Genomic DNA, 23,069 nt, shown 5'->3' on the forward strand with positions numbered 1-23,069 from the left:
ATAAAAAAATATGTATAAACCATTCCATTTGAAACCTTAAACTCATAAAAACAAATAAATCAATTAAACTAACAATTGAATACAATTTTTTTTATAAATTTGATCATTTAAATAAGATGGAAAAAATGAGGAGAAAGAGAATAAAAAATGTCATGATTTTATCATATGAAAAGATTGTAATGACTTTGAGGGTCATTTTTGAAAATTCTCGAGAAATTACCATTTTACTCCTCTCGTTAGTACCCCGAGTATTATTTGATCAGTTTGTATAGTTGAATGTGTTAAAATCTTAGTAGTTTGTGAATTGAGAAAGTTATTGAGTTTTAAAGAGTTAAGTGGATAAAAAGCAATTTTTGGTACCAACCGAAGCTACGAGTGTCAGAACGGGATTCCGTCAGATCCAACAGCTCTAAAATATGGTAATTGGTCTAGCAGTGTATTCATTTTCGAATTTGGGGTCGATACGTGAATTTGAGGTCTTAAGTTGGAAAGTGTGATTTTAAATGAGTCGGTTTGACTTTAGTCAACATTTTGGGATCCGAGCATCGGATAAGAATTCTGTCGCTTTCATTGCATCCAGAAAGTCAAGTTTGGTCTAGCTAAACATTGACTTAGTGCCCCAGGACATTAATCGTCGTTTGAGATTTTAGGTCAATAAGGGGTCCGGGAGGGTGTTGTTATCAAAATGACTTCTTTTCAGAAATATGACGATCCCATTGAATTTGTAATATCAAATTCAGTGTAGTAACATATCTGGTTTATTTTTATCGGACCTCGAACGAATCTCGGAGGTCCAATAGGAAACTTGAACCTCAACTCTTTTGTTGTTTTTGGTATCTAGTGCCTTGGGGACCGCGATCGCTAGTCCTCTGGCACGTTCGTGAAGAAGGGCCTGGGAAGCCTCTGCATTCGCAGGAAGTGGGGCGGATTCGCATAGGATAGAGCCCCTTGTGGTCCACGTTCGCAACACTATTCACCGCATTCGCAGAGAGCTACCTTTATTTGCTCTGCGTTCGTAGAGTAAAGTGTCCACGTTCGCGGAGAACAATTGTCACTTGAATAGTGAAATATCAGGAGACATCCCTTTTTCATTATTTTTGAAGTTTTTGAGCTCGGTGGGGAAATTTTTAAGGGAGTTCTTTGAGTAATTTCATTGGTGGGTTGTCAATTATGATATTTTATTCGAGGGTTGATCGTCCGATAGAAGAGTTCAAGTGCGATTTTGGCAATTTGAGCTAGATTTGGCTATTCTTGTTGGAATTGAGTTGGGGTGATTAGTCAAATTCTATGTTGTAGACTTTGGAATGGGATCATAGTGTAAATTGGGATTGGTAATTTACTTTGAGATGCCCGTGTGGGGGCTTATTTATATTGTGATGCTCGTATGGGGGTTTATTTGTGCTATGTAGCCCGTGTGAGGGCCTTATTTTCTAACTTATCTGTTTTGAGCATCTATGATTCATGACTTGTCTGTGAGAGAGGGTGAGGAGACTATTTGACTTGAACTGCCCGTCTGATGGGTTGAATTTGGGGTTTTGAGCATATCTGATTATTGAAATATTGTCGAAAATGGGTGAACACTTAATTTGAAGTATTTCCTTCACATTACTGTTTATCGAGGGTGAATATCATGTTTAGGCTAAGTTTTGAGAACTTTGAACGTTGTATTACATGTTGAGTTGTCTATTACCTCCATGCTTTATGTGTTGTGAATGCATTCATCCTCATTCATATTATCATTGATCATTGGGAAATTAGGAACTGTAAAAATTCTTTTTGAGAAAGAAAATGTTATACTTTTTTATATCCTTGACAACAAGATAGGTGGAAAGCAGATGATACATTAGTATCATGAGTCCTTGGACATGAGATGGGTGGTGATGTAGTTGATACATTGAGATTGTGATGAGGTATATGGTCTACGAGACCCTCGTGGGTCCTTCTTGGTAGCACAGCTCGGCAGGTGTATACGACAGGTTGTGCGTCAGCCTCGATCCCACCGTACCATCATATCATTGCATTGCATTGATATCTATGATACTTGACCTATCTGTTTAACTATGATATTGGACTGTACTTATGTATTTACTTTAATTGCGCCGTTTTATATAAATTGGCGGCAGCGTAGCCGAAATAGGACTCTTCTGTATGCATGTGAAAGCGTTCCTAAGTTTATTTTATAGGTTTGATTAATTCCTCATACTCAGTCGGTTAAATCTACTAAGTACATGTAGATTATATTCACCCCTACTTCTGTGTCCTTTTTGAGGCAGATTCTAACTAGGGTATCCAGCGTGGCAGTTTAGTTCTAGCGGATATTCTAGTATCGGATCAGTGGTGAGATCTTAGAATCCGTATTGCCGCTAGTCCATCTTTCACTTTCAGTCTTTACTATATTCGGAGACTTATATTATGTATTCAGACTTAAATTTGTATTAGATGCTCTTAAACTTATGACGTCAGGTTTTGGGATAATTCATTTGTTTTCCTTTATATTTCATTTAGTTATGGCTTGACTTCTCTTGGGAGTCTCGTATGGTTTTATCTTGTTGATTTACACAATGGAATGGGGTTTGGGATGTATGTCATCATTACCTCAGTTTATGAGTCGTGCCAATTTATCGCATGCTATTATATCCTCACATGTGTTTGAAGAGGAAGTGCTAAGAAGGCATTTAAATTAAACTGCTTATTAAGTATGAAACAATCTTATTTGAATTTAGTGTATTTTATGGTATCTTGTGGAGAAATTATAACTTAATGTACTATATAATTGAAATACACGTGACACACATGTGGAGAAATTAATGATAAAAAGTGTATAACTCATCCTATTTAAAATCTTAAAATCATAAAAACTAATCAATCAATTAAACTAATTTGGCGTATATATTTGGCGCGTACTTAAACAAATAAAAAAACAAGAAAAACAAACCCAAAACAACATTTAAAATTAACCTCAAAAATTGAAAAACACATAAAATAAAATAAAACATAAAAATGGTTATTTTACATGACACGTGTTTGAAGATGGAGGAAAATAAGTCATTTAACTTGAACTGCTTATTAAGTGTGAAGCGATGATATCTGAATTTGATGCATTTTGTTATATCCCTACACGTGTTTGAAGGACAAAAAAGTCATTTAACTTGAACTACTTATCAAGTGAGAAACAACCATAACTAAAGCGAGGCACACTTACACGTTAAGTATATATTTGGTGCGTACTTAAACAAACAAAAATCAAGAAAAACAAACCCAAAAAATATTTTAAATTAACCTCAAAAATTGAAAAACACATAAAATAAAATAAATATAAAAATAGTCATTTAACTTGAACTACTTATTAAGTGTGAAAAGATAATATCTGAATTTATCGCATTTTATTGAATCCCAACACGTGTTTGAAAGACAAAAACATCATTTTACTTGAACTACTTATCAAGTGAGAAATAACCATAACTGAAGCGAGACTCAATTATATTCTAAGTATATATTTGACGCGGTAGTTAAACAAACAAAAATCAAGAAAAACTAACGCAGAACAACATTTACAATTAACCTCAAAAATTGAAAAACACATAAAATAAAATAAAAATATAAAAATAGTTATTTTACATGACACGTGTTTGAAGATAAAGGACAAAAAAGTCATTTAACTTGAACTGCTTATTAAGTGTGAAACGATAATATCTGAATTTGGCGCATTTTATTGTATCTCCACTCGTGTTTGAATGACAAAAAAGTCATTTAACTTAAACCACTTATCAAATGAGAAACAACCATAACTGAAGCAAGACACACTTACACGTTAAGTATATATTTGGCGCATACTTCAACAAACAAAAATTAAGAAAAACAAACTTAAAACTAAATTTAAAATTAACCTCAAAAATTGAAAAGCACATAAAATTAAAATAAAAACATAAAAATAGTTATTTTACATGACTATAATAATACACTATTATATTCACTACAATTACAATTTGTTTTCTTGATAATAAGATGGATATTTATATAAAATATATAATGTAACAAGAATCTTTTTTTATGATGTACACTAATATTACTGGTAAAAATTTAGCAATTCAATAATAAAGAAATGACAATAAAATTGAAATTTTAGGAGACATTTGACCATAAAATTTATTTACTTCTTTTTTTAGAGTTGAAGTCCGAAAATTTCACAATGAAATACTACTTTGTCACAATTTGTTAGAATTTGTTTTTTCTTTTCTTTTTGATTGTAAAAAAAATATGCCATTGATTCCAGAAGTTTCAACCAAGATCATAGACTTTTACAGCCCCCTATCCCGGTTTCTCCCACTTACCCTGCCATCCCGCACCCCCTTGCAAAAAAAATCACACAGAAAGACAGAAAATAGAATAGATACAGAAAAAAGGCTATTTGGTGAGAGAAAACCAAAAATCCGAGTGAAGACACAAGAGTGACGAGTGTGAGATATAGAGAGAGAAACAACTTTACAAAAAAAAAAAGAACACCCCTTTACTTTACTTTACTTTTCTCTCTCTAAAAACCACCAAACCCCACCCCCCTACCAACTCCCACGCTACCTCATACTCGATCAAAACCATTTTCCATAGCTTCTTTCACACATACACACACTACTTTCACAAACAGACACTCTTCTTCTTCACTTCTGTTCATACATATTTTATTTTATATATATATATATATATATACGTATAGTCGTAGATAGATATATATATTTATAGGTTTGTGTACAGAGAGAAAGGAGGAGGAAAATGGAGAGGTACAGTGGGACCCAAGCAATGGAGGGTGCACCGGTGGATCCGGTGTCTGAATGGAATGTTCCCGGCGGAGAGACGGGGCTTGAAGGTGAGTTGTATAAACTTGTTTGCTGCATTTGAATTTCATGTGAATTTCGCTTGAATTTCACCCCCAATTACTCTCAATTTATGTAATGTGGGTTTTTTTAACGATCCGATTTTCCTTAATGCAGAACCTATGTGGCAGTTATCACTTGGTACTGGACCAGAACCCTACCCTGAACGGGCAAACGAGCCCGATTGTATCTATTACTTGCGTACGGGCTTCTGTGGTTACGGTGCGAGGTGTCGGTTCAATCATCCACGGGACCGTACTTCGGTAAATGAGTTTTTTTTTTTTTAATTTGGGGTAGAAAAGATTGATTTTTTAGGGTTTATTTTGCTTGATCACGGATTTTCATGTCTACAATTGGGGTTGATCTTATGATTTGATGGTTTTTCTCTTGTGGGTTTTCATTCTGGATGTGTAAAGTTTGATCCTTTTCTTTTTGTTGGACATTTTTGTATCCTGTTGTTAAAATCTTGATAAGCATTGCCCTGAGTTATATTTACACTAATTAGTGGGTGGGTGTACTTAAAAAATCTAGTTATTGAAGTTTAAGAGATCTTTCTTTTGTTCAGCTTTGGTGATGTTGGTTTTTAGTTTAATCTGTGGCCATGACTGGGAATTTTAACATGCATTGGTTGTGTTGGATTTTGTGAACTGAACGGCAGGTTTTGGGAGCGATGAGAGCTACTGGAGGAGAATACCCAGAAAGAGTGGGTCAACCTGTTTGTCAGGTAGGTTTTCCTTACATGCTATGCTATTAGTTTTAGAATGTTGGGTGTATTATTGAATGATCAAATTTGGAAGAGTATGTGGTTTCTGGATTTGACTCTGGTTAGTTTAATCAATTCGTCTGCTTGCTGTTGATTATGTACTACATAAGCTCTCATCTTGGTAGTGCAATCAATTCGTATTCTTGCTGTTGATTATGTGCTACGTGAGCTCCTATCTGGTTAGTCCAATCACTTCGTCTGCTTGCTGTTGATTCTGTACAGTTTGAACTCCCAGTTTGCTGATCATAATTCGTCCTTTTCCTTCTTTTGGATCTCTGATGTGCTAAATGGAAGCTATTGTTGTTCTTCAATCTGTTGTAGTATTTATACTCTTCCTAGACTTGCTATGTTATCCTTCAGATGCATACTGGAAAGATTCAATTTGATAGATTTGTCTGTGATAATATTCGTCATCTTGCTGTCTGATAAGTGATAAGTGCATGAACTTCTTTTCCTGTTAGACATGAATTCGTCCTTTTGTTCCTTGATCTGGAAATTTTCCATTACCATGTTTGTGAATTCAACTCTAAATTAAAAAAATTCCATATCTGATAAATGTTTTTCACGCAAGCCCGGGAGTTGTGTACTATTCTCAATTGTCCATGTAAACTTCAATTTTAACCCACAGTTTCATTCCTTCTATCGATCATTTTATTGATAATATGTTTTGTCCACGTTCTGCAAGTATTTTTATTGTTTATGATAATAATACATTTTTAATAAACATTTACTGATGTTGGAAAAGCATGCGTGGTTGAATTATCTATATTACTAATTGTTTTGTTGTCTCTGTAGCAGGAGATTTTTTTTCTTGGCGGGCACTTTTTTTTTTTGTACTTCTGCTAATGCTATAAGTTTTACTTTTAGGGATTGCATTCTGCATTGCTTATTTGTGCTAGTAAATCATGCTTCTATTTTTCGTTTCTTTTGTATTTTGGAATTCAGTGACTGTTCAGAACATATAGTTTGAGTAACTGGGTTTAGTTCACTTCTCATCATTGGAGTGTTAATAAATCTTCTGTTGGAAAATCTGCTTCCACTAAATACCAGCTCCCCATGGTTGATATGTTGGTTTAGTCTGAGGAGTGAAAGTTTTCTATCCTTGACATGAAAATTTTCTTTATTTGGAACTTTTATTAGGTAATCCTCTTTCTTTGATTCTATTAGTCTATGTAATATACACTTTCCATTTGCGTTACCTATTGATTGTATCTCTTGATTACGTTTAAAGTTCTGGCCTATGCTTGTTGTTTCTTTTTAAAAGAAGCTCATTTGTTTTCCATCCACTTTGGAACTCGTGTGGTCTATCATGAGTGTGTTGTCTCCTGAATGTACTAATCATTATAATCATTCAAGTTTCATGCTGAAGATGTTTCTCTTTGAATATTTTATATGTTTCTCTTTGAATATTTTATCTGCTAATTTATCAATTATATCTTGGAAAAGGCTCCTACCTGTATGTTGATTAGATTGCTTTGCAATTGAACACCAAATGCTCAGTATTTTCTCCCAATTTTGTGTAGTCGACTGCATTTTGATGGATTCAGCTTTCTATGATTTGTCTCAAGTGTTAAAGGAGCTCATCTTTCTTACTTTTTAGTAAATTATCAAAAGAAAAATATTGAATGTTATATCTGCTTGCCTTTATCTTTATAAGATTTCTTCTGTACTTAATATGTTTTCAAATGATAAATCACTATCAAATGCTTGCTTAAAAATATGATATACCTATTAACTGTTGAATGCAAAAACAGTTACTCAGCCAAAAGTGACTGGTTATGTGTCCTGTTTTTCTGGTGACTTCTTTTTTCGATGTTCATATATAAAACTGCACTTTTCATTGCAATAATGCTAGTTGTTTCTGATTCTGATTTGCAGTACTATATGAGGACAGGAATGTGTAAGTTTGGTGCTTCATGCAAATATCATCATCCAAGACAGGGAGGTGGATCTCCAGCACCGGTGACGATTAACGTTTACGGATACCCGCTGCGTCCGGTCTGCCTTCTTTTTGTTTACAATCAGTCTTCATCTGCTTATTTTGTTTGGTTCCGTTCCTTGTGTTTTCTTTTCTTTCTTTTTGGTTTTACTCCTTGAAAAAAGTTTCAGTATGATTGTTTCCTTTTGAGTTGGCTCATAGAGTTCCTGTTACAGGGGGAAAAGGAATGTTCGTATTATGTGAAAACTGGCCAGTGTAAATTTGGCGTCACTTGTAAATTTAATCATCCACAGCCTGCTGGAGCACAAGTGCCAGCACCAGCAGCTGGACCTGGACCTCGAACTGTGCCATCAGCTGTTCCTGCACCGCACATTTATCCACCGGTGCAGTCTCCTTCTGTTCAATCAGCTCAACAATACGGGGTAGTTTCTGGCAACTGGCCAGTTGCAAGGCCTATACTTCCTGGTTCATATATCCCTGGGACTTATGGTTCTGTGCTTCTTCCCCCGGGGATGGTTCCTCTACCAGGTTGGACTCCTTATCCGGTAGGTACACCATAGATGCTTCTTTCATCTGTTTATGTATACAATTTTTCTGGATGCACTGACTATCTGCTAAGTTTTAATTATGTGGTATAGGCCCCTGTGAATCCGGTTCCCTCCCCAAGTACTCAACTTGCTGCAGCAGCAGGCCCCATGTATGGGCTTTCTCAACTATCTCCTTCAGCGCCTGCGTACACAGGACCATATTTATCTGTTCCGTCTTCCGCCGGTCCTTCAAGCAGCAGTCAGAAAGAGCATGCATTTCCAGAAAGGCCTGGACTTCAAGAATGCCAGTACTACATGAAGTACGGGGACTGTAAATATGGATCTTCTTGTAGATACCATCATCCACCTGAATGGAGTGGACCTAAAACAAGTTTTATCCTCAGTGCGATGGGCCTCCCTCTTCGTCCGGTGAGAATCTTTGTGTGCAATCTTTAGATTGAAATTCTACATATGGGTCAGCACATCAATGTTTCTAATTTTTGCTAAAGCATTCTCCATGTTAAATTTCACCTTTCTTTCTCTAACCTTTGAATCTGGTATTACATTACTACTTGATAAATGCATGAAATAGGAAAGATGACATTATGTGGCGTAGGATATTTAAGATGAAGCAGTGTACTACTAATTGTGATGGTAAATTGCATGAAGTGAAGAGTATTTGAATTATTGCGTCAGACAACTTTTACAAGGAGGTATCTGCATTTGTTGACATTATTGCTATAAGAGTGGGCAGGGCTGCTTTTTGGAAGGACAATTACTTAAATTGGGAAATAGCTATTTGACTTTGTGATAGAATATGTTGAATTTGCCTTTTGGTTTCAAAAGAGATGATTGTCATGGTTAAATATGGTATCATTAGCTTGTCATCTGCGGTGCAGTAATAATTGAAAAAAATGATTACTTTTCTTTTCATATTTGAGGAAAATACTTTTCAAGCAACAAGGAAAGTGTTTATGAGGGAGGTTCTTGGGTTTCTACCTTGTATAATGATTAGGTAGAATGTTTGCTTTCTTTAAAAAATGGACAATTTTTTTGGATATCATATTCGTTGACATATTCTCTTAGGAGAAACTACAGATAGTAAATCGAAGTGTTGAAAGATACATGGGCTGAAGACACTGGATACTTGTTGAAAGTACATATTAGTTCTGATGATGAAATGCTGGTCTTAATAGCTCATGCTTACAGTTAACTGGCCAGTTTTTGGGTCTATCGACAAACAATTGATGTTTAGAAGAAAACCATCATACTACTTTCAAACTGATGACACCTTAGTGAATCAGCAGTTAAGTCATACTAACTTCTTGTGCCTGTTTTACCCAGATCTGTGTGGTTGTTGTAGCAGTCTGACCTTTTAGTGCTATCTCCTAGGTCACATAGAATTTGGCGAACATCCTTTCTGATAATTTTGCCCATGGCTTTTATGTTTCAATTAAGGACTGCTGTGGCTGCTGCAAATCATATCTGATATTGACTTAGAATGTCCAAGTAGAAATTATCGATTATTGATTTTTGAATTAGTTGTTTTGACAACTTTTTTTCTGTAAGAATGCATCTGCTTTGCATGTCTAAAAAACTAGGATGTTTGGGGAGAGCTTTTAATAAATTCATAATTCTAATATTTCTAATCCTTTGATCCAGTTAAGTATTGTTTCTAAATACTTATATTTGTAATGCTATGATCTAATTTAGTGGTGTTCCTAAATACCGAAGGGGTTAAACTTTAATTTTATTACAATGTGAACGATCTGTTAGATACATGCTCCCTACACATTTCTCTGCTATTCTCTTCATATCAACTTGAAACATGTAAATGGGTGACATCATATGAAGTTTCAGTAGCACGGTAATCGATTAAAAATTTCAAATTGTTGATGCACAAGTAATATAAAATATCATGCTTTTGTTCCCCATGCTTGCAGATGATGAAATCTTACCTACTCTTCTGGGAAATGCCTAACTTTTCTCATCTAGTCAAACAAAAGAATTACTGAACTTGAGTGAATCTTATTTAAGAGTCAAAATAGCTTTTCCAAGTGGCAAGTTTACTTGGATTTTGAATATCTTCAGATTTGTTGCTCATCACTGACAAAAAAAACCATAGATTCTGGTAAGGGTGCAACATGTGATGTGTGGGCAGGCGCATATTACGAGGTCGAACCCTGCTGGAGACCAAAAGTCTGGTACTATCCACCAAGTTTCAAACCATATATATATATCCCCATATTTTGTGATCTTATACTATCTTTCTGCTTAAAGAATTAACTATGAAACTTCATACACCTTAAAGTTCAAATGAAGAAAACTAGGAACCTGGTACTAAACCATCCCCCTTTGCACCATGTAGTCTAATACCATACATTGCATAGTATCTTTGCTATTTATGCTTCCATAAATCTTGCATGATTCATTGATATAACAGTCTGGTTTTAGTTGTGGGAAGCAGTAAAATTGACATTTTGGCAAGATTCTTCGTGCTCAACAAGTGATTCCGTAAATATATGTATTCTTGATATGAGGTGCATCCCAGCCTTTATATACAAAGCCATCAGCTATTAGTTGGCCCTTCCATGAAGTACAAGAGCCATACTATTGTGATTGGTTCTAGTGCTGTTTTATATACAAACTGTTACCGTTCTTTAAAAAACAATAAGTTTCTTTGCTAACTGACTCTGCATGGAACAAACTTGTCTTTTCTTTACCTCTCCCCTTAATCACCGCCATTTCTTGCTGAAGTCTGTTAGTATTTGAAACAAGTGAATTCTGTATTTTGAGTTCATACACTGCTTCGGTGATTTGGAGGATTCATTTTTTTGTGTTCCTCTGAGTGGTTTTTTCAGGGTGCACCAATTTGCTCTCACTTTGCACAAAATGGAGTCTGCAAGTTTGGGCCTTCTTGCAAGTTTGACCACCCAATGGGAATGAGTTATAGTTCATCTTCTTCTTCTCTTGCTGATATGGCTGTTGCTCCTTACCCTGTGGGATCTGCTGTTGGTACTTTGGCTCCATCGTCCTCATCTTCAGACTTGCGTCCTGAACTCATATCTGGATCTGGCAGGGATGGCTTCTCTACCCAAGTATCTTCCATGAGCGCCTCAAGCGGTTCAGTTGGTTCAATGTTTTCAAAGGGTGGTCCTGCTTCTCATTCTAGTGTTCAGCAATCTGTACAGAGTTCTAATCCTTCCAGTGGCAGCAGCAGCGCAGGCCATGGAAGTGAGGCTCGCACATCAAATTGAGAGAAGATTGAGTGATCACATTTTTTCTGTTGCTCAATGATCACATGACGAGCACTTTATTTTTGGTGATAGTCCCTTTTAGGAGGATTTTATCCAAATTAGTCATCTTGCTTCTTTAAATATTCAGATCTAGCACACACTCTAGTTCTGTCCACCTGTTGTTCATAAGGCCACCTCTTTTCCTCATTTCAAATAAGTGATAATCCATCCTTGAAAGGTCCAACTACCCTCAGTAGAGGTTTGTAGCTAGTTTCTGAATAACAAGAAACAGACGTCACCTTCCATCTTAGAAATCTGCAACCATGCCCCAATTTTTGGACCTTGTTGTGGCTATTTATGCTGTAGTCTTTTTTAGGGAGCGAAAGCATCCCTCCTACACTGTTGTCCTTTGAAATTTGGCTGTCTTCACCTACCTACACCGTTTTCCTTCAAAATTTGGCTGTCTTCACCTATCCTCATTAGTCCCCTCTTCAGAATCGGAATGAATACCAAGGTCTTCTTTTCCCCCTGTTTCTGTTTGGGGCTTTATTGTGAAGAAACAGTTGAACTTACAGATTCTGAACCAGACAATGTTTTATTCTCTTTATGGGATATTTAATCATACTTGTGTTGTAATATGGGGAATTGCTCGAATTTATCATCAAATACAGTTGAAAATACCAAGTAACAACTCTGACTTTGTAGAATTGCTTCCTTTTTCTCTTTCATTTTCAGTCTTTATTTGTTACTACTATTATCGATTATGGTTTCCCTTTTTAGCTGCTGTAAATGGTCTTACAATATTTAGAGCAAAATTGAAGTAGGAAGCATAATAAGTCATTAGTTCATTCAAATGAAGTCAATGACTCATGGTAGAACATTTCCTCCTAAATCTACCAAGTCTCCTAACTCAGCTCATTGTTGGTGTGTTTAGACTTGAGAACTTGGTGGGTGATGTGCCTACTTTATCCAATGTAGCAGTTACTCCTAATTAAGAGTCCGTTTGGATTGGCTTTAAGTTGATCAAAATCAACTTAAAGCCCCTTTTCAGCTTTTGGATGTGTTTGCCTAATGCTAACTTTAAGCCAGAAAGTTCTTAAAGTCACTCAAAAATGAAAAGTTAAGATTTCTAACTTTTTTTTTTTAAGTGCTTAAAGTCATTTTCTTTGATCATGAATATTACTTTTATATCCCTTATATTTTAACTAAATTCCAAACTACCATTTTTATTCTTTTAATCCTAAAATTCACATAATTTTCCTCATTTAAGCACTTTTATCCAAACACTCAACTGCTTATTTATAAAAATAACTTTCAGCACTTTAAAGTTCTAAAAGCACTTCATACATAAAAGTTACTTTTTTAAGCCCATCCAAACGGGCTCTAAGCATGTTTACTTTGGAAGACACTAGTAAAATTATTTAAAAGCATCTCCCCTTTTCCATTTGAGCTTTTTTTTTTTGTCATTTCAAATCTCTTATTCTGGGGAATATAATCTTATTTCTTTTGTCACTTAAAGTGTTATTTTGGAAATCTGGAATTTTTTATTCGTCATTGATGAATTATTCATTAGATATCACCTAAAGACTAAAGTCGTACTTAAACTTTGTGACTTGCTAAATAAAAAGAGACTCTTTTTGGAACAAGCTAAATAGAAAAATAAGTGACTTAAGTTGAGATAGAGAGAGTACTAAGGGGTCGTTTGGTCTGGTGAATAAGGCAAAATAATTTTGGGATAAATTTTTAGTAACCCTCAACTATTTGTTTGGTTATAAAGTGTGAGATAACTTATCCATGATTAATAATTATGACTGGAATAAGTTATTCTTTCCTATAAGTGGTATCGTAATTCCGGAATAAAGTAGGTAAATGAAAAAAATATCCCTTTAAACCTTTTTTATACATCACTTTTCACATTCATAAAGGGTATTTTTATAAACAAATAATTTATTCTTAAAATTTATATAATGCATATTATTTTGGATGTAACAAACCAAACATTCAATAAAAAATAATCTCATCACAATTTATCCCATCATAACTAATCCCATCACAACTTATCCCGTCATAATTAATCCATCATAACTTGTATTCAAATCAAGTGACCCCTAAGTGACGTAAGTTGAGATAGAGAGAGTACCACCCAAGACTTACTGTACTTTTATAGGTCGTTTGGTGTGAAGAATAACATCAAATAGTCTTGGGATTAAATTATGATGCCACTTAATTTGTTACTTGGTTGACAAGTTTGGGATAACTTATTCCGAATATAATAATTAGTACCGGGATAAGTTATTCCTCCGCTTTGTGGTATAATAATTTCGGAATAACTTATTCCGAGATAAAATAGGGAAAATGACAAAGATATCTCTTTAAACTCTTTTTATACATGACTTTTCACATTCCTGTATATCCACATTAATTTTAATACCATGTATAATAACATTCACAATCTTCACTACCTATCATATTTTTCTATTAAAAAATTACATATAAATATAATTTTTATTTATTAATTTACTACTAAATTACATCTTTTTAATTATATATTCTTTTGATCACTTGAAAGCTTGTATTTTATATATTAATAAAAATAAAATCTTTAAAATTTAAGAGTGATATAGGCTTAAATGAAATGATATAAAAAATAAATCACCTGCTACTTTAACAAATTTAAGATGAAAGTTTTATTTTTAAGCTAAATAAGATGAAGTTTAATTTTTAAATACATGTGGTACCATAATGATGGGTAGGGGTGTACATAGATCGGGTTGGTTCGGATTTTTTATAAACCAAACCAAACCATTTGTGTCGGGTTATTAAATCTATAAACCAAACCAAACCAATAAAAGTCGGGTTTTTCAATATCAATTTTTCTCGGGTTTTTCGGGTTTTTTCGAGTTTTTCGGGTTTTTTTGGGTTTTTCGGATTTTTCATAGTATCTAATAAAAAGCATAGAGCAGTGCTTCTTAAAAAGAGTTCTAGTACAAAATATCAACATATAAGATGGACGCAGAACACTGTTTGAAATTTTAACTTTATAAGATAGTTTTTTTTTGTATATTATTTAGATGGGCTTCTCAAGTCCAAATATAAATGTAAGAAAGAAAACAAAAATTATAAAAAAAAATTAAAAAACATTTATAAATTATATTTTAATAAATATTTTTATGTATAACATAATTTAAAAGTAGTATATCTATAATCGGGTCGGTTTGGGTTCGGTTTGACTTTTTTTAGTTAAAACCAAACCAACCCTATAATGGTCGGTTTTTTTTTTCATACATCAAACCAAGTCAAACCAAACCACTAGTCGGGTTTTTTTTCCGGTTTGGTTCGGTTTGTCGGTTTGGTGCGGTTTATCGGTTTGCCTTGTACAGCCCTAATGATGGGAATACACACACAAAATGTTTAAACTAAATAAGACAAAAGCTCTATTTTTAAAAATGAATAACTAAAGCTTCCCAAAAAAAATATAAAAAATTAAATAAACTGAAGGATATTTTTGTAAGCAAACAACTTGTTCTTAAAATTATACAATAGATATTATTTTGAATACAACAAACTAAACAATTAATAAAAAATAATATCAATATAATTTATTCTATCATAGTTAATTTCAACATAACTAATTTTATTATAACTTATATTCAAATCAGACCGATAGTAAATTCGAATCATATGACTCCGTTATATTTTCTCTCGTCCCACATTGGCTACGAGAATGAGTTGTTGTCTTCTTATGTGATTTCAGATAGATTTTACTTACACAAACAATCTTTAGGATTGAATAAAACGTAAGTTGTATTTTCTTCTCTCTCAATCGTCCTTTTAATTTCACTTTTCCTGTTATACTAAAGAAGTCGCTGTTGCTTAGACAAGACTAGTAAAGTGCTGTACAAATCTAATTGGAGATTGCATGTAAGTCTACAACTTCGTCGTACTGATGTCATTTTGCTTGGTACGACTTACAAAACTAGCGTTTGTCATTAAATTCCCAAATATTTTTAATAAGTTATTTTTTTATGAAGTTTTATTATGCGATTATCTATAATTTTTTTTAAGAATATTTGATTATTTTAAAAATATTATTTTGTATCATAAGTTCTAAAAATTATTTAAAATATCATAAATTTGCATTATCATTTTATAATGAACATATCCTATTATTTTTTTTATAATATAATTAATAATAATCAACAACAAAATAATAACAATATGTACAAGAACAATACATTAATTCCATTAAACAAATTGTTTTTTTTTTCAATTTTGTCATCCAAACTATTCTTTTCCAGAAGAGGTAGATAAAGATATTATTTAATGGTGTTGGTTAACCATGTTAATGAAGTAAATTGATAGATAAATATTAGTTGAAATTAACAAATAATGGATATTTTTATAAAATATAAAATATAAAAGTTTGAGGTAATTTTTAAATTTTTAAAATTTCCCAAATATTAGAACTTGGCAATTGTAGTAGTTAGTAATTGTATTATTAGTTTTTATTATAATGAACTAGACAATCCTAGTTTTTTCTATAGCCAAACATCAGTTCCCAAGTTATTTTCAAGTTTTTGCCAAAAACTATTTGGCGCCAAACAATACCTAAAACTTTTTTTTTTGAAAGCATTTTTTTTTGGCAAAATCTGTTTTTGGATTTGTCTAGTTTTTGAGAAATTTTGAAACCATAGTTTAGAATCTACTAAAAACCTTTTTTTGGTTCAAAATATAGCTATTGATTGTTTTTTTTAAACTTACCCCAAATTTATATATTATAAAGATTTTTCATCTATTAATTAACCAAATTAATTCCTATCTACCCTTTTTGGTCATCTGATCTGAAAATGCATGCTCGTCGTGAATTTGTTTTTCATAGAATATTGAAAGATTGTAATAACGAATTAATAGATGTATTACTATCGTTGTTTTTTTTATTGATGGATCTTCGTAACTAATTATAGTAATTCGTAATTGTATTTTAATAATTTTTATTAAATATCGTGTTATGATTTTAGGATAATATATTATCTAGTTCATTATAAAAATGATAATTTTATGCCCAAAATTATGGATATTTTTGATAGTTTTTAAAGTTGTAGATGTAAGTCATGTTTCATCTTTTTCGAAAAATGAAGTGAATAATGTTAATTCCAAAAGTTGCCAAATATATTTTTGAACTTCAAGACATACTTCACCCAAAATCTGATTTCTCAAAAATATTTGAAATTTTATGATCAAACGCTAGCTTAATTTAAATCGATAAATTTTCAGTATCATATCCAAAATCTGATTTCACAAAATTATTTGAAAATCTATGACCAAACACTAACTTAATTTAAATCGATAAATTTTCAGAATCATATAGTATAACGCATGCATAGTTTTACAATATTGAGCTTCTTTCAAAGAATTGGTCAAGTGTGGTAAAACAACAATTATTGTGAAAATATTAAGCTTGTTAATAATGAGCATACATAATGTTTATTTCTTGGAATTAATGTTGTTTCAAGCGTATCGGAAATAATGAAATAATCTCTTGAGCTTTTTAATCCTTGAGTATAAAATAAAGTGGTAGGAGATGAAAACATTGTTATCCAGCGAATTTTGCAAACATGTTCTTTGAAAAAATTGACAAAATCCATACATAAATATCATAGTACTATATCGTTACATTACAACTTATATATCCGTTGCTTCAATATGCTATAGCTGCAAAGAAGCTAGTCTTGTACGTACTTGAAAAAATCAAAATACTTTTAAGACACCCTATTAATTAAGATTGACACACTGAAAAACTCGTAAAAAAAAAAAGAAGAGGAGGAATTAATTAGGTTGGCAAAAAAGGTACATAGATGGAATTACACTGGAAATTAAATAAAATATATCAAAATAGAGTAGTGTATCCAAATTCAACATCACCAAAAGTAGGAGCAGCATTAGTTTCATGAGTAGGCATCATCATCAGCTGATCATTAATATTAATATTATTATGATCAAAATTAGCTGCATTATTAATCTCCATGTTAGGATAATAACAGTTTCCTGCTGCCACGTCATCCATCATTTGGTTCATGTTGCTATTGTTCATCATCATGGCTGATAACTCACAAGAATTCTCCCATGTCGACATTGTTGATGACATGTATTTTTCTTCATCCAAAAATCCACTACTACCATAGAAAGTCGTCATGTTTTGATGATCATCATGGTTTTCTTGACAATTTTTGATCATTTTACTCTGAGGAGTCGAAGAAGAAGGTGGTGGTGGTTTCAAACAGCTATCAGGAACGATGCAATCTAATAAGTAACCTGAATTTGTATGATTTATGTTATTGTCACTTAAAAAGACAAAGCTGTTGTTCTCGTTAGGTGATGAGCCATACGACGATGACTCATCAGAAGTGGTGGTGGTGGTGGCATTCATGTTGTTTTTGATAATGTTGTTGTTGTTGTTGTTGTTACTTTGAGTAGTAGTATTGAAGTTGAAGTGTGCATTAGGTTGCAACATATTTTGGACATGTTCAAAAGGTGAAATAAGAGAAGGGAAATTAGTATTAGCACTATCAGAGGTGTAAATAAAATTAGTTCTTGCTTGAGTGCCTTTCATAGAAAGCGCAGCTCTATCGTAAGCCAAAGCAGCTTCTTGAGCCGTATCAAAAGTCCCAAGCCAATGCCTTTCTTTTGTCGTGGGGTCACGGATTTCAGCCGCGTAACGACCCCACGGCCTACGTCTCACCCCAAGGAACCGTCCAGGCTCGGTCTGCTTACGGCGGCCTCGCTTTTCGCTTGGTTGGCATATGGCTGTGTTGCGTTGTAACCAAGAATATCCTGTTGGTGTTCTGATTGGTTCGAACATGCCAAATGGTAATTCATGATTATCTGATGATATTGGTGTGGAAGAAGAAGAAGACATTTTTCTTTCTTTTTTTGAATAATGAGACAAGTGATGAATGAATGGATAGTGTGGTGTGGTTTATAGCTCTTTTTAAAGAGTATTGGCCATGATTATGGGGAAAGGGAAAAGGACAATGTGCACGTAATTTACTGTTTTAAAGATTTTGATTTTATTTTCCTTTCTAACAACTTTAAGATTTGTTTCTTGTAACAAGTATCATGTACACTGTGTTAAGTACTTTTAGTTTATCAACCCCTCTGTATACCCACACCACCTTCACCCCAACTATAATAAGTTATTATATGTACATGTTTATTCAAATTTAATGAACAAATCTTTACATATACTACTCTTATTCTTAAATAAAACTTCACCCGATTCATATTTTAAGTGATATTTTTATTTTTCTATTTTGATTCAAAATAAGTGTTGTTCCACGTAATCAAGAAAATATTAGTAATTGTTTTCTTTCATATTTACCCCTGATTAGGTAGGTGAAGTTTTATGTAATCAAGAAACTATATTTAATAGATAGTACTGTTTAGATAAGCATAAGACATTGTTTTAAAAAGGCAATTTTGAAATTTGCATCTCATAGTAACTTTTAGTATAATATCATTTTATTACTTATACATTGTTTTCTATCGATTTCTTTAATTATGTTTTAAATTTTTTTAAAAATATTTTTTGTGTTACTTATTATACTATTTTACTATATTATACGAGGAGAATCTTCCTAATCTTTGACTTTGGCGTAAGTTAATAAAATCACTTTTTATTTTCTAAGAGTAAATATATTTTTTAAGGGGTGTGCTATAAGCTAAATACATCACTTAATATGGATCAGAGTGAAGTAATTAATTACTCCATGTCCTAATTTTTATACACACATATATATACACATCACATTTTGAGAGTCAAATTCTTAATTTTTTATCGTGAATTCAGAAATAGAATTTAAATTTTAAAAAATAAAATTTGCGTACATGAAGACTATACGGGAAATACTATAAGTCATAATAATTAATAATTTAAAATATTTAAAAGACATAAAAATTATAGTAAAAAAATAATCCGTTTATCTCTAAAAAATTTTAAAATGGCACATAAATTTGAACAATAGAAAGGGAGTACAATACACATTCTCATTTAAATTTATATAAATTATAATATTTAACACTGAATATGTGTAAGTTTTTACCTCTTGATCCTCATAAATGAAAAAGGTAGAGTAGTATAGGTGCTTTTCCTTTCAGTCTCTATATTCTTTTAATATATTGATATAGTCTTCACATTAGCTTGAACAAATTTCAATTAAATATTATATTGGGTTCTTCGCTATTTTTTATCAGTATTGCCCCTACTATGAAGGGACTAGTCGAATTCATGATTTGGAGTTTATGAATTAAAATTTTAGTTTTTTTAAAGTTTTTGAGTTCTAATTTTCAATATATTTTTAAATGTAAATATAACGTTTGGATCAAAGTTACTGAATTCGATCGAATCCACAATCAATGAGCTAGCTCCGCTCCTGCAAAGGGATCACGAAAGTAAATTTAGACAAATAAAAAGGAAGTAATTTTACACTTTTTTCAGCTCTATATGGGATAAATGTATTGGGGAAATATTGAAGATTTTTTGATGCACATTATTTAGAAATAACCTTTCAAATTCAATATATCTCGATTTCTGAATTTGCTTTGATAACTGCAGTATATAGATAGACTATAGAAGCCACGGAAGAATGTTGGAACCTATTAGTAGCATATACTGCATTTCTTTTTTTATCCAAAAAGAAAAAGTTTTTGGCCTCATCTGAAAAATATTTACCTAAATATTGTTTAATCTTTCTGTGGTTAAAAAGGGGATTATGGACTAGTCTAATTCAAATTAATCTTCCACATATATAAATGAAATGACAGCTTTTACTGCCAAAATAATAATAATAATCTAAAAACCCAATGAAAATTTTAAAATACAGATGTGTACGTGTTCATCATGTCACAGTAAAGAGAATAATAAATTGAAAATCAGATTGTTAATTGAGTGTCTTTTAATGGGGATCATCTCTTTATCGTATCTGATGAATAAATAAATAAAGAACACTCTTTAGCGGGCATAAAAACAAAGTTAATCATAATTGTATCACTGAATTTTTATTACAGCAGGTTAATTATCATTTTTATTCAATTCAAAATTATTGCACATTAAAATTATTCATAATAATTAACTAATAAGTGAATTAATTGTATAAAATTTAAATTCACACACTACTTAAAAAATTACTATTTTTCATTGAAATTTTTCACTGAAAAATGTTCAGTGATTATTTTCATATATATTTTAATTAAATTAATAAAAAAAATATGTTTAGTGATTATTTTTATTATTTCAATGAGAATTTGTTTCTCCATGCGTTTATTTATCGAGTTGGTTCCAGAGAGTAAGGTGAAATTTATCCATTGAGCTGGTTCAATAGAATGAGTTGGAAAAAATATGTTTTTTAACGCAATCTGTTATATTGATTTACAATAGAAAACTTCTATTTTTGATATTAATAAAATTATGTAACTTGTATAATAAAAATTGAAGATTCCGTTATAGTTAATCATTTTTTGCTTATTTCAAAAAGAAATGTGTAAAAGAAAGGTTGAAACGCGTACGAAAATTTTGTCCACACAGTCCTAGATAATCTCAAACGTTTGAATTTTGGACGTAAAAGTTGTACTTATTCACTTTGGATTATACTATAAAGCACCGCGTTATATGCAACAATATCAAAATAAAATTCTTCTATACACTTGTCTTCTCATGTTTTTTTTTTCTTTCCATAGGGGCAGTTGAAAGATAGTTTCTCAGTTTATATTTATTTGTTTATATTTAATTTAATATATTTATTAATAAATAAAATAATAATTTTATTATATTATTCTGAATTATTAAGTCATTTAAATATCAGCAAGTGAATAATACTTACTAATAAGGATAAGATGGTATAAAATAATAAATAATTTCTTAATTTTCTAAACTGAACAAATAAGATAAATATTTATTTTTAATATAACGAACAAGTAAAAATGAATCGAAGGAGTATTATTATTGTAACTCCAATTAATTAAGGAATTTAATTAAAAGATCATAAGATACCAACAATAGAAAGATAAGTATGCCATGCATGTTACACACCCAAATTAAAGGAGATTTCGAGAAAAAAACACACAAGTCAAAGCTCTATCTTTTCTATATTTTTGTCATTTCTATAGGCTTCACGCACTAACTTAACCATCATTGTTTCGACAGGATTAGTGTCCCTTTTTTTAATAATTTTTTTAATTAAATCTAGCTTGTATACATGGATACAATAAAATTACTTTCACATTATCAATGCAATTTAACATGTAATAATATAATTAGTTACCTTTAATTGCCTTTTAAATTAATAATCTAAAAGTATAAAAAAACTTATATTGTTAATGTACTAACGTTAAGCTCTTTCCTTTTCCCTTCCCCATTGATGACCAGTAAATGGTTATAAAAAAAACTAAAAATGTAAAAAAATAAATAGAATATTACAAGTTATTGATTTATTTGCTTAATTTATCTAGTTTTATGGGAGTATTTTTGTCAGGGTTTACATTTCTAGGCAATGATTGAGATAATTAAGATGATCAAAGAGACTGTTTTATGCAATTGCAATTTACCCAATTTATCTAGTTTTATGCGAGTATTGCTGTCAGGGTTTACATTTCTAGGCAATGATTGAGATAATTAAGATGATCAAAGAGACTATTTTATGCAATTGCAATTTACCTAAGGATTAAAGCATCTTCACGTTGAAAACTCCCATTTCAACATAATATTCACTTTGTAATCATCAATATGAGATTCAAGTTATATAAATCGTTAGGGTAAGAAATTAATGTTTACACCATCACATTTTCTTATTTATTTTAGCAGATAATCTATTTATTTGTCACGATCTAATAAATCGGGCCGTGCAAACACCTACTCTAATACCTAAGTAGAAGAATCCTCAATCCCCTAAATGAAAATATCATGTGGGAGTTTAACAAAATATAAATAATAGGCTAAAAGAGTTATGGAGTCGCTATATATCAAATTAAACTCCATGATTGATTACAAGAGATACTCTACTACCCTCAAGGATACTAGTCTAAATAGGTACAAGAGCTTCTAAAGATACAGTGTATAAATAAAGTAATGACACAACTCCCACCAATAGGAAGGAAAAGTAGAAGTTGTTGGGGAATCATCTTCGTCTTCACCTATGGAATATCACTCGCCCTGCAACCAGACTATGTCAAGTGGCATAGAAAGAATAGTATCAGTACAAACAAGACGTACTGATAGACATCATCGGTCAACCCGATATCTACCGCATAATATAAAAAAATCAACAAGAAGAAACATGCTCCTAAGGAAATACGCCGCCAAACCTTTATGCACAAACTTTTACCATTCCCATTAACCTCCCAATGTTCTTCAAGCCTAACACTTATACCTTCTAGTTGTTCCGTTGCCAACTCTAATTTAGATCAAGACCTATCCCTTCTATCACATAGATAAGTTTTTGAAATACGGCCACCACTAACTTTGTCTAACCAGTCTACGACCTTTCCCTCAAGATTTTACACTGACACCTGGCCTTAGAATATTTGACATATGACTTGCAAGGGGGCAGTGTTTAGGTGGTATAAGTCTCCTCTCCATCCTATCCTCACTGGCTCCCCATAGCGGGACCTAACCCGCTATGACGGCCTTGTTATAGCAGGATTCCTCCCTCCTGGGTGGCTTGTTTGGAGATAGAATCTTCGGAT

General features: G+C 32.2%; 2 protein-coding genes across 2 annotated transcripts; one reads left to right on the forward strand and one right to left on the reverse strand.

The window, feature by feature from the left end:
* The first annotated feature begins 4,402 nt into the window (after positions 1 to 4,402).
* On the forward strand, positions 4,403 to 12,040 carry LOC129887261 (zinc finger CCCH domain-containing protein 32). Its single transcript, XM_055962289.1, has 7 exons — positions 4,403 to 4,861; positions 4,986 to 5,131; positions 5,527 to 5,592; positions 7,510 to 7,629; positions 7,786 to 8,115; positions 8,209 to 8,526; positions 10,959 to 12,040. The coding sequence occupies exons 1-7, from the start codon at positions 4,768 to 4,770 to the stop codon at positions 11,352 to 11,354; spliced, it is 1,470 nt and encodes a 489-aa protein (XP_055818264.1). The 5' UTR covers positions 4,403 to 4,767; the 3' UTR covers positions 11,355 to 12,040.
* Positions 12,041 to 17,042: 5,002 nt separating this feature from the next.
* On the reverse strand, positions 17,043 to 18,469 carry LOC129884946 (ethylene-responsive transcription factor ERF086). The gene has a single exon (XM_055959207.1). It carries the CDS (start codon positions 18,247 to 18,249, stop codon positions 17,221 to 17,223), a length of 1,029 nt encoding a protein of 342 aa, XP_055815182.1. The 5' UTR covers positions 18,250 to 18,469; the 3' UTR covers positions 17,043 to 17,220.
* Positions 18,470 to 23,069: the final 4,600 nt, after the last annotated feature.

Source organism: Solanum dulcamara, chromosome 4, assembly GCF_947179165.1.
Source record: "Solanum dulcamara chromosome 4, daSolDulc1.2, whole genome shotgun sequence".
NCBI classification, from domain to species: Eukaryota; Viridiplantae; Streptophyta; class Magnoliopsida; order Solanales; family Solanaceae; genus Solanum; species Solanum dulcamara.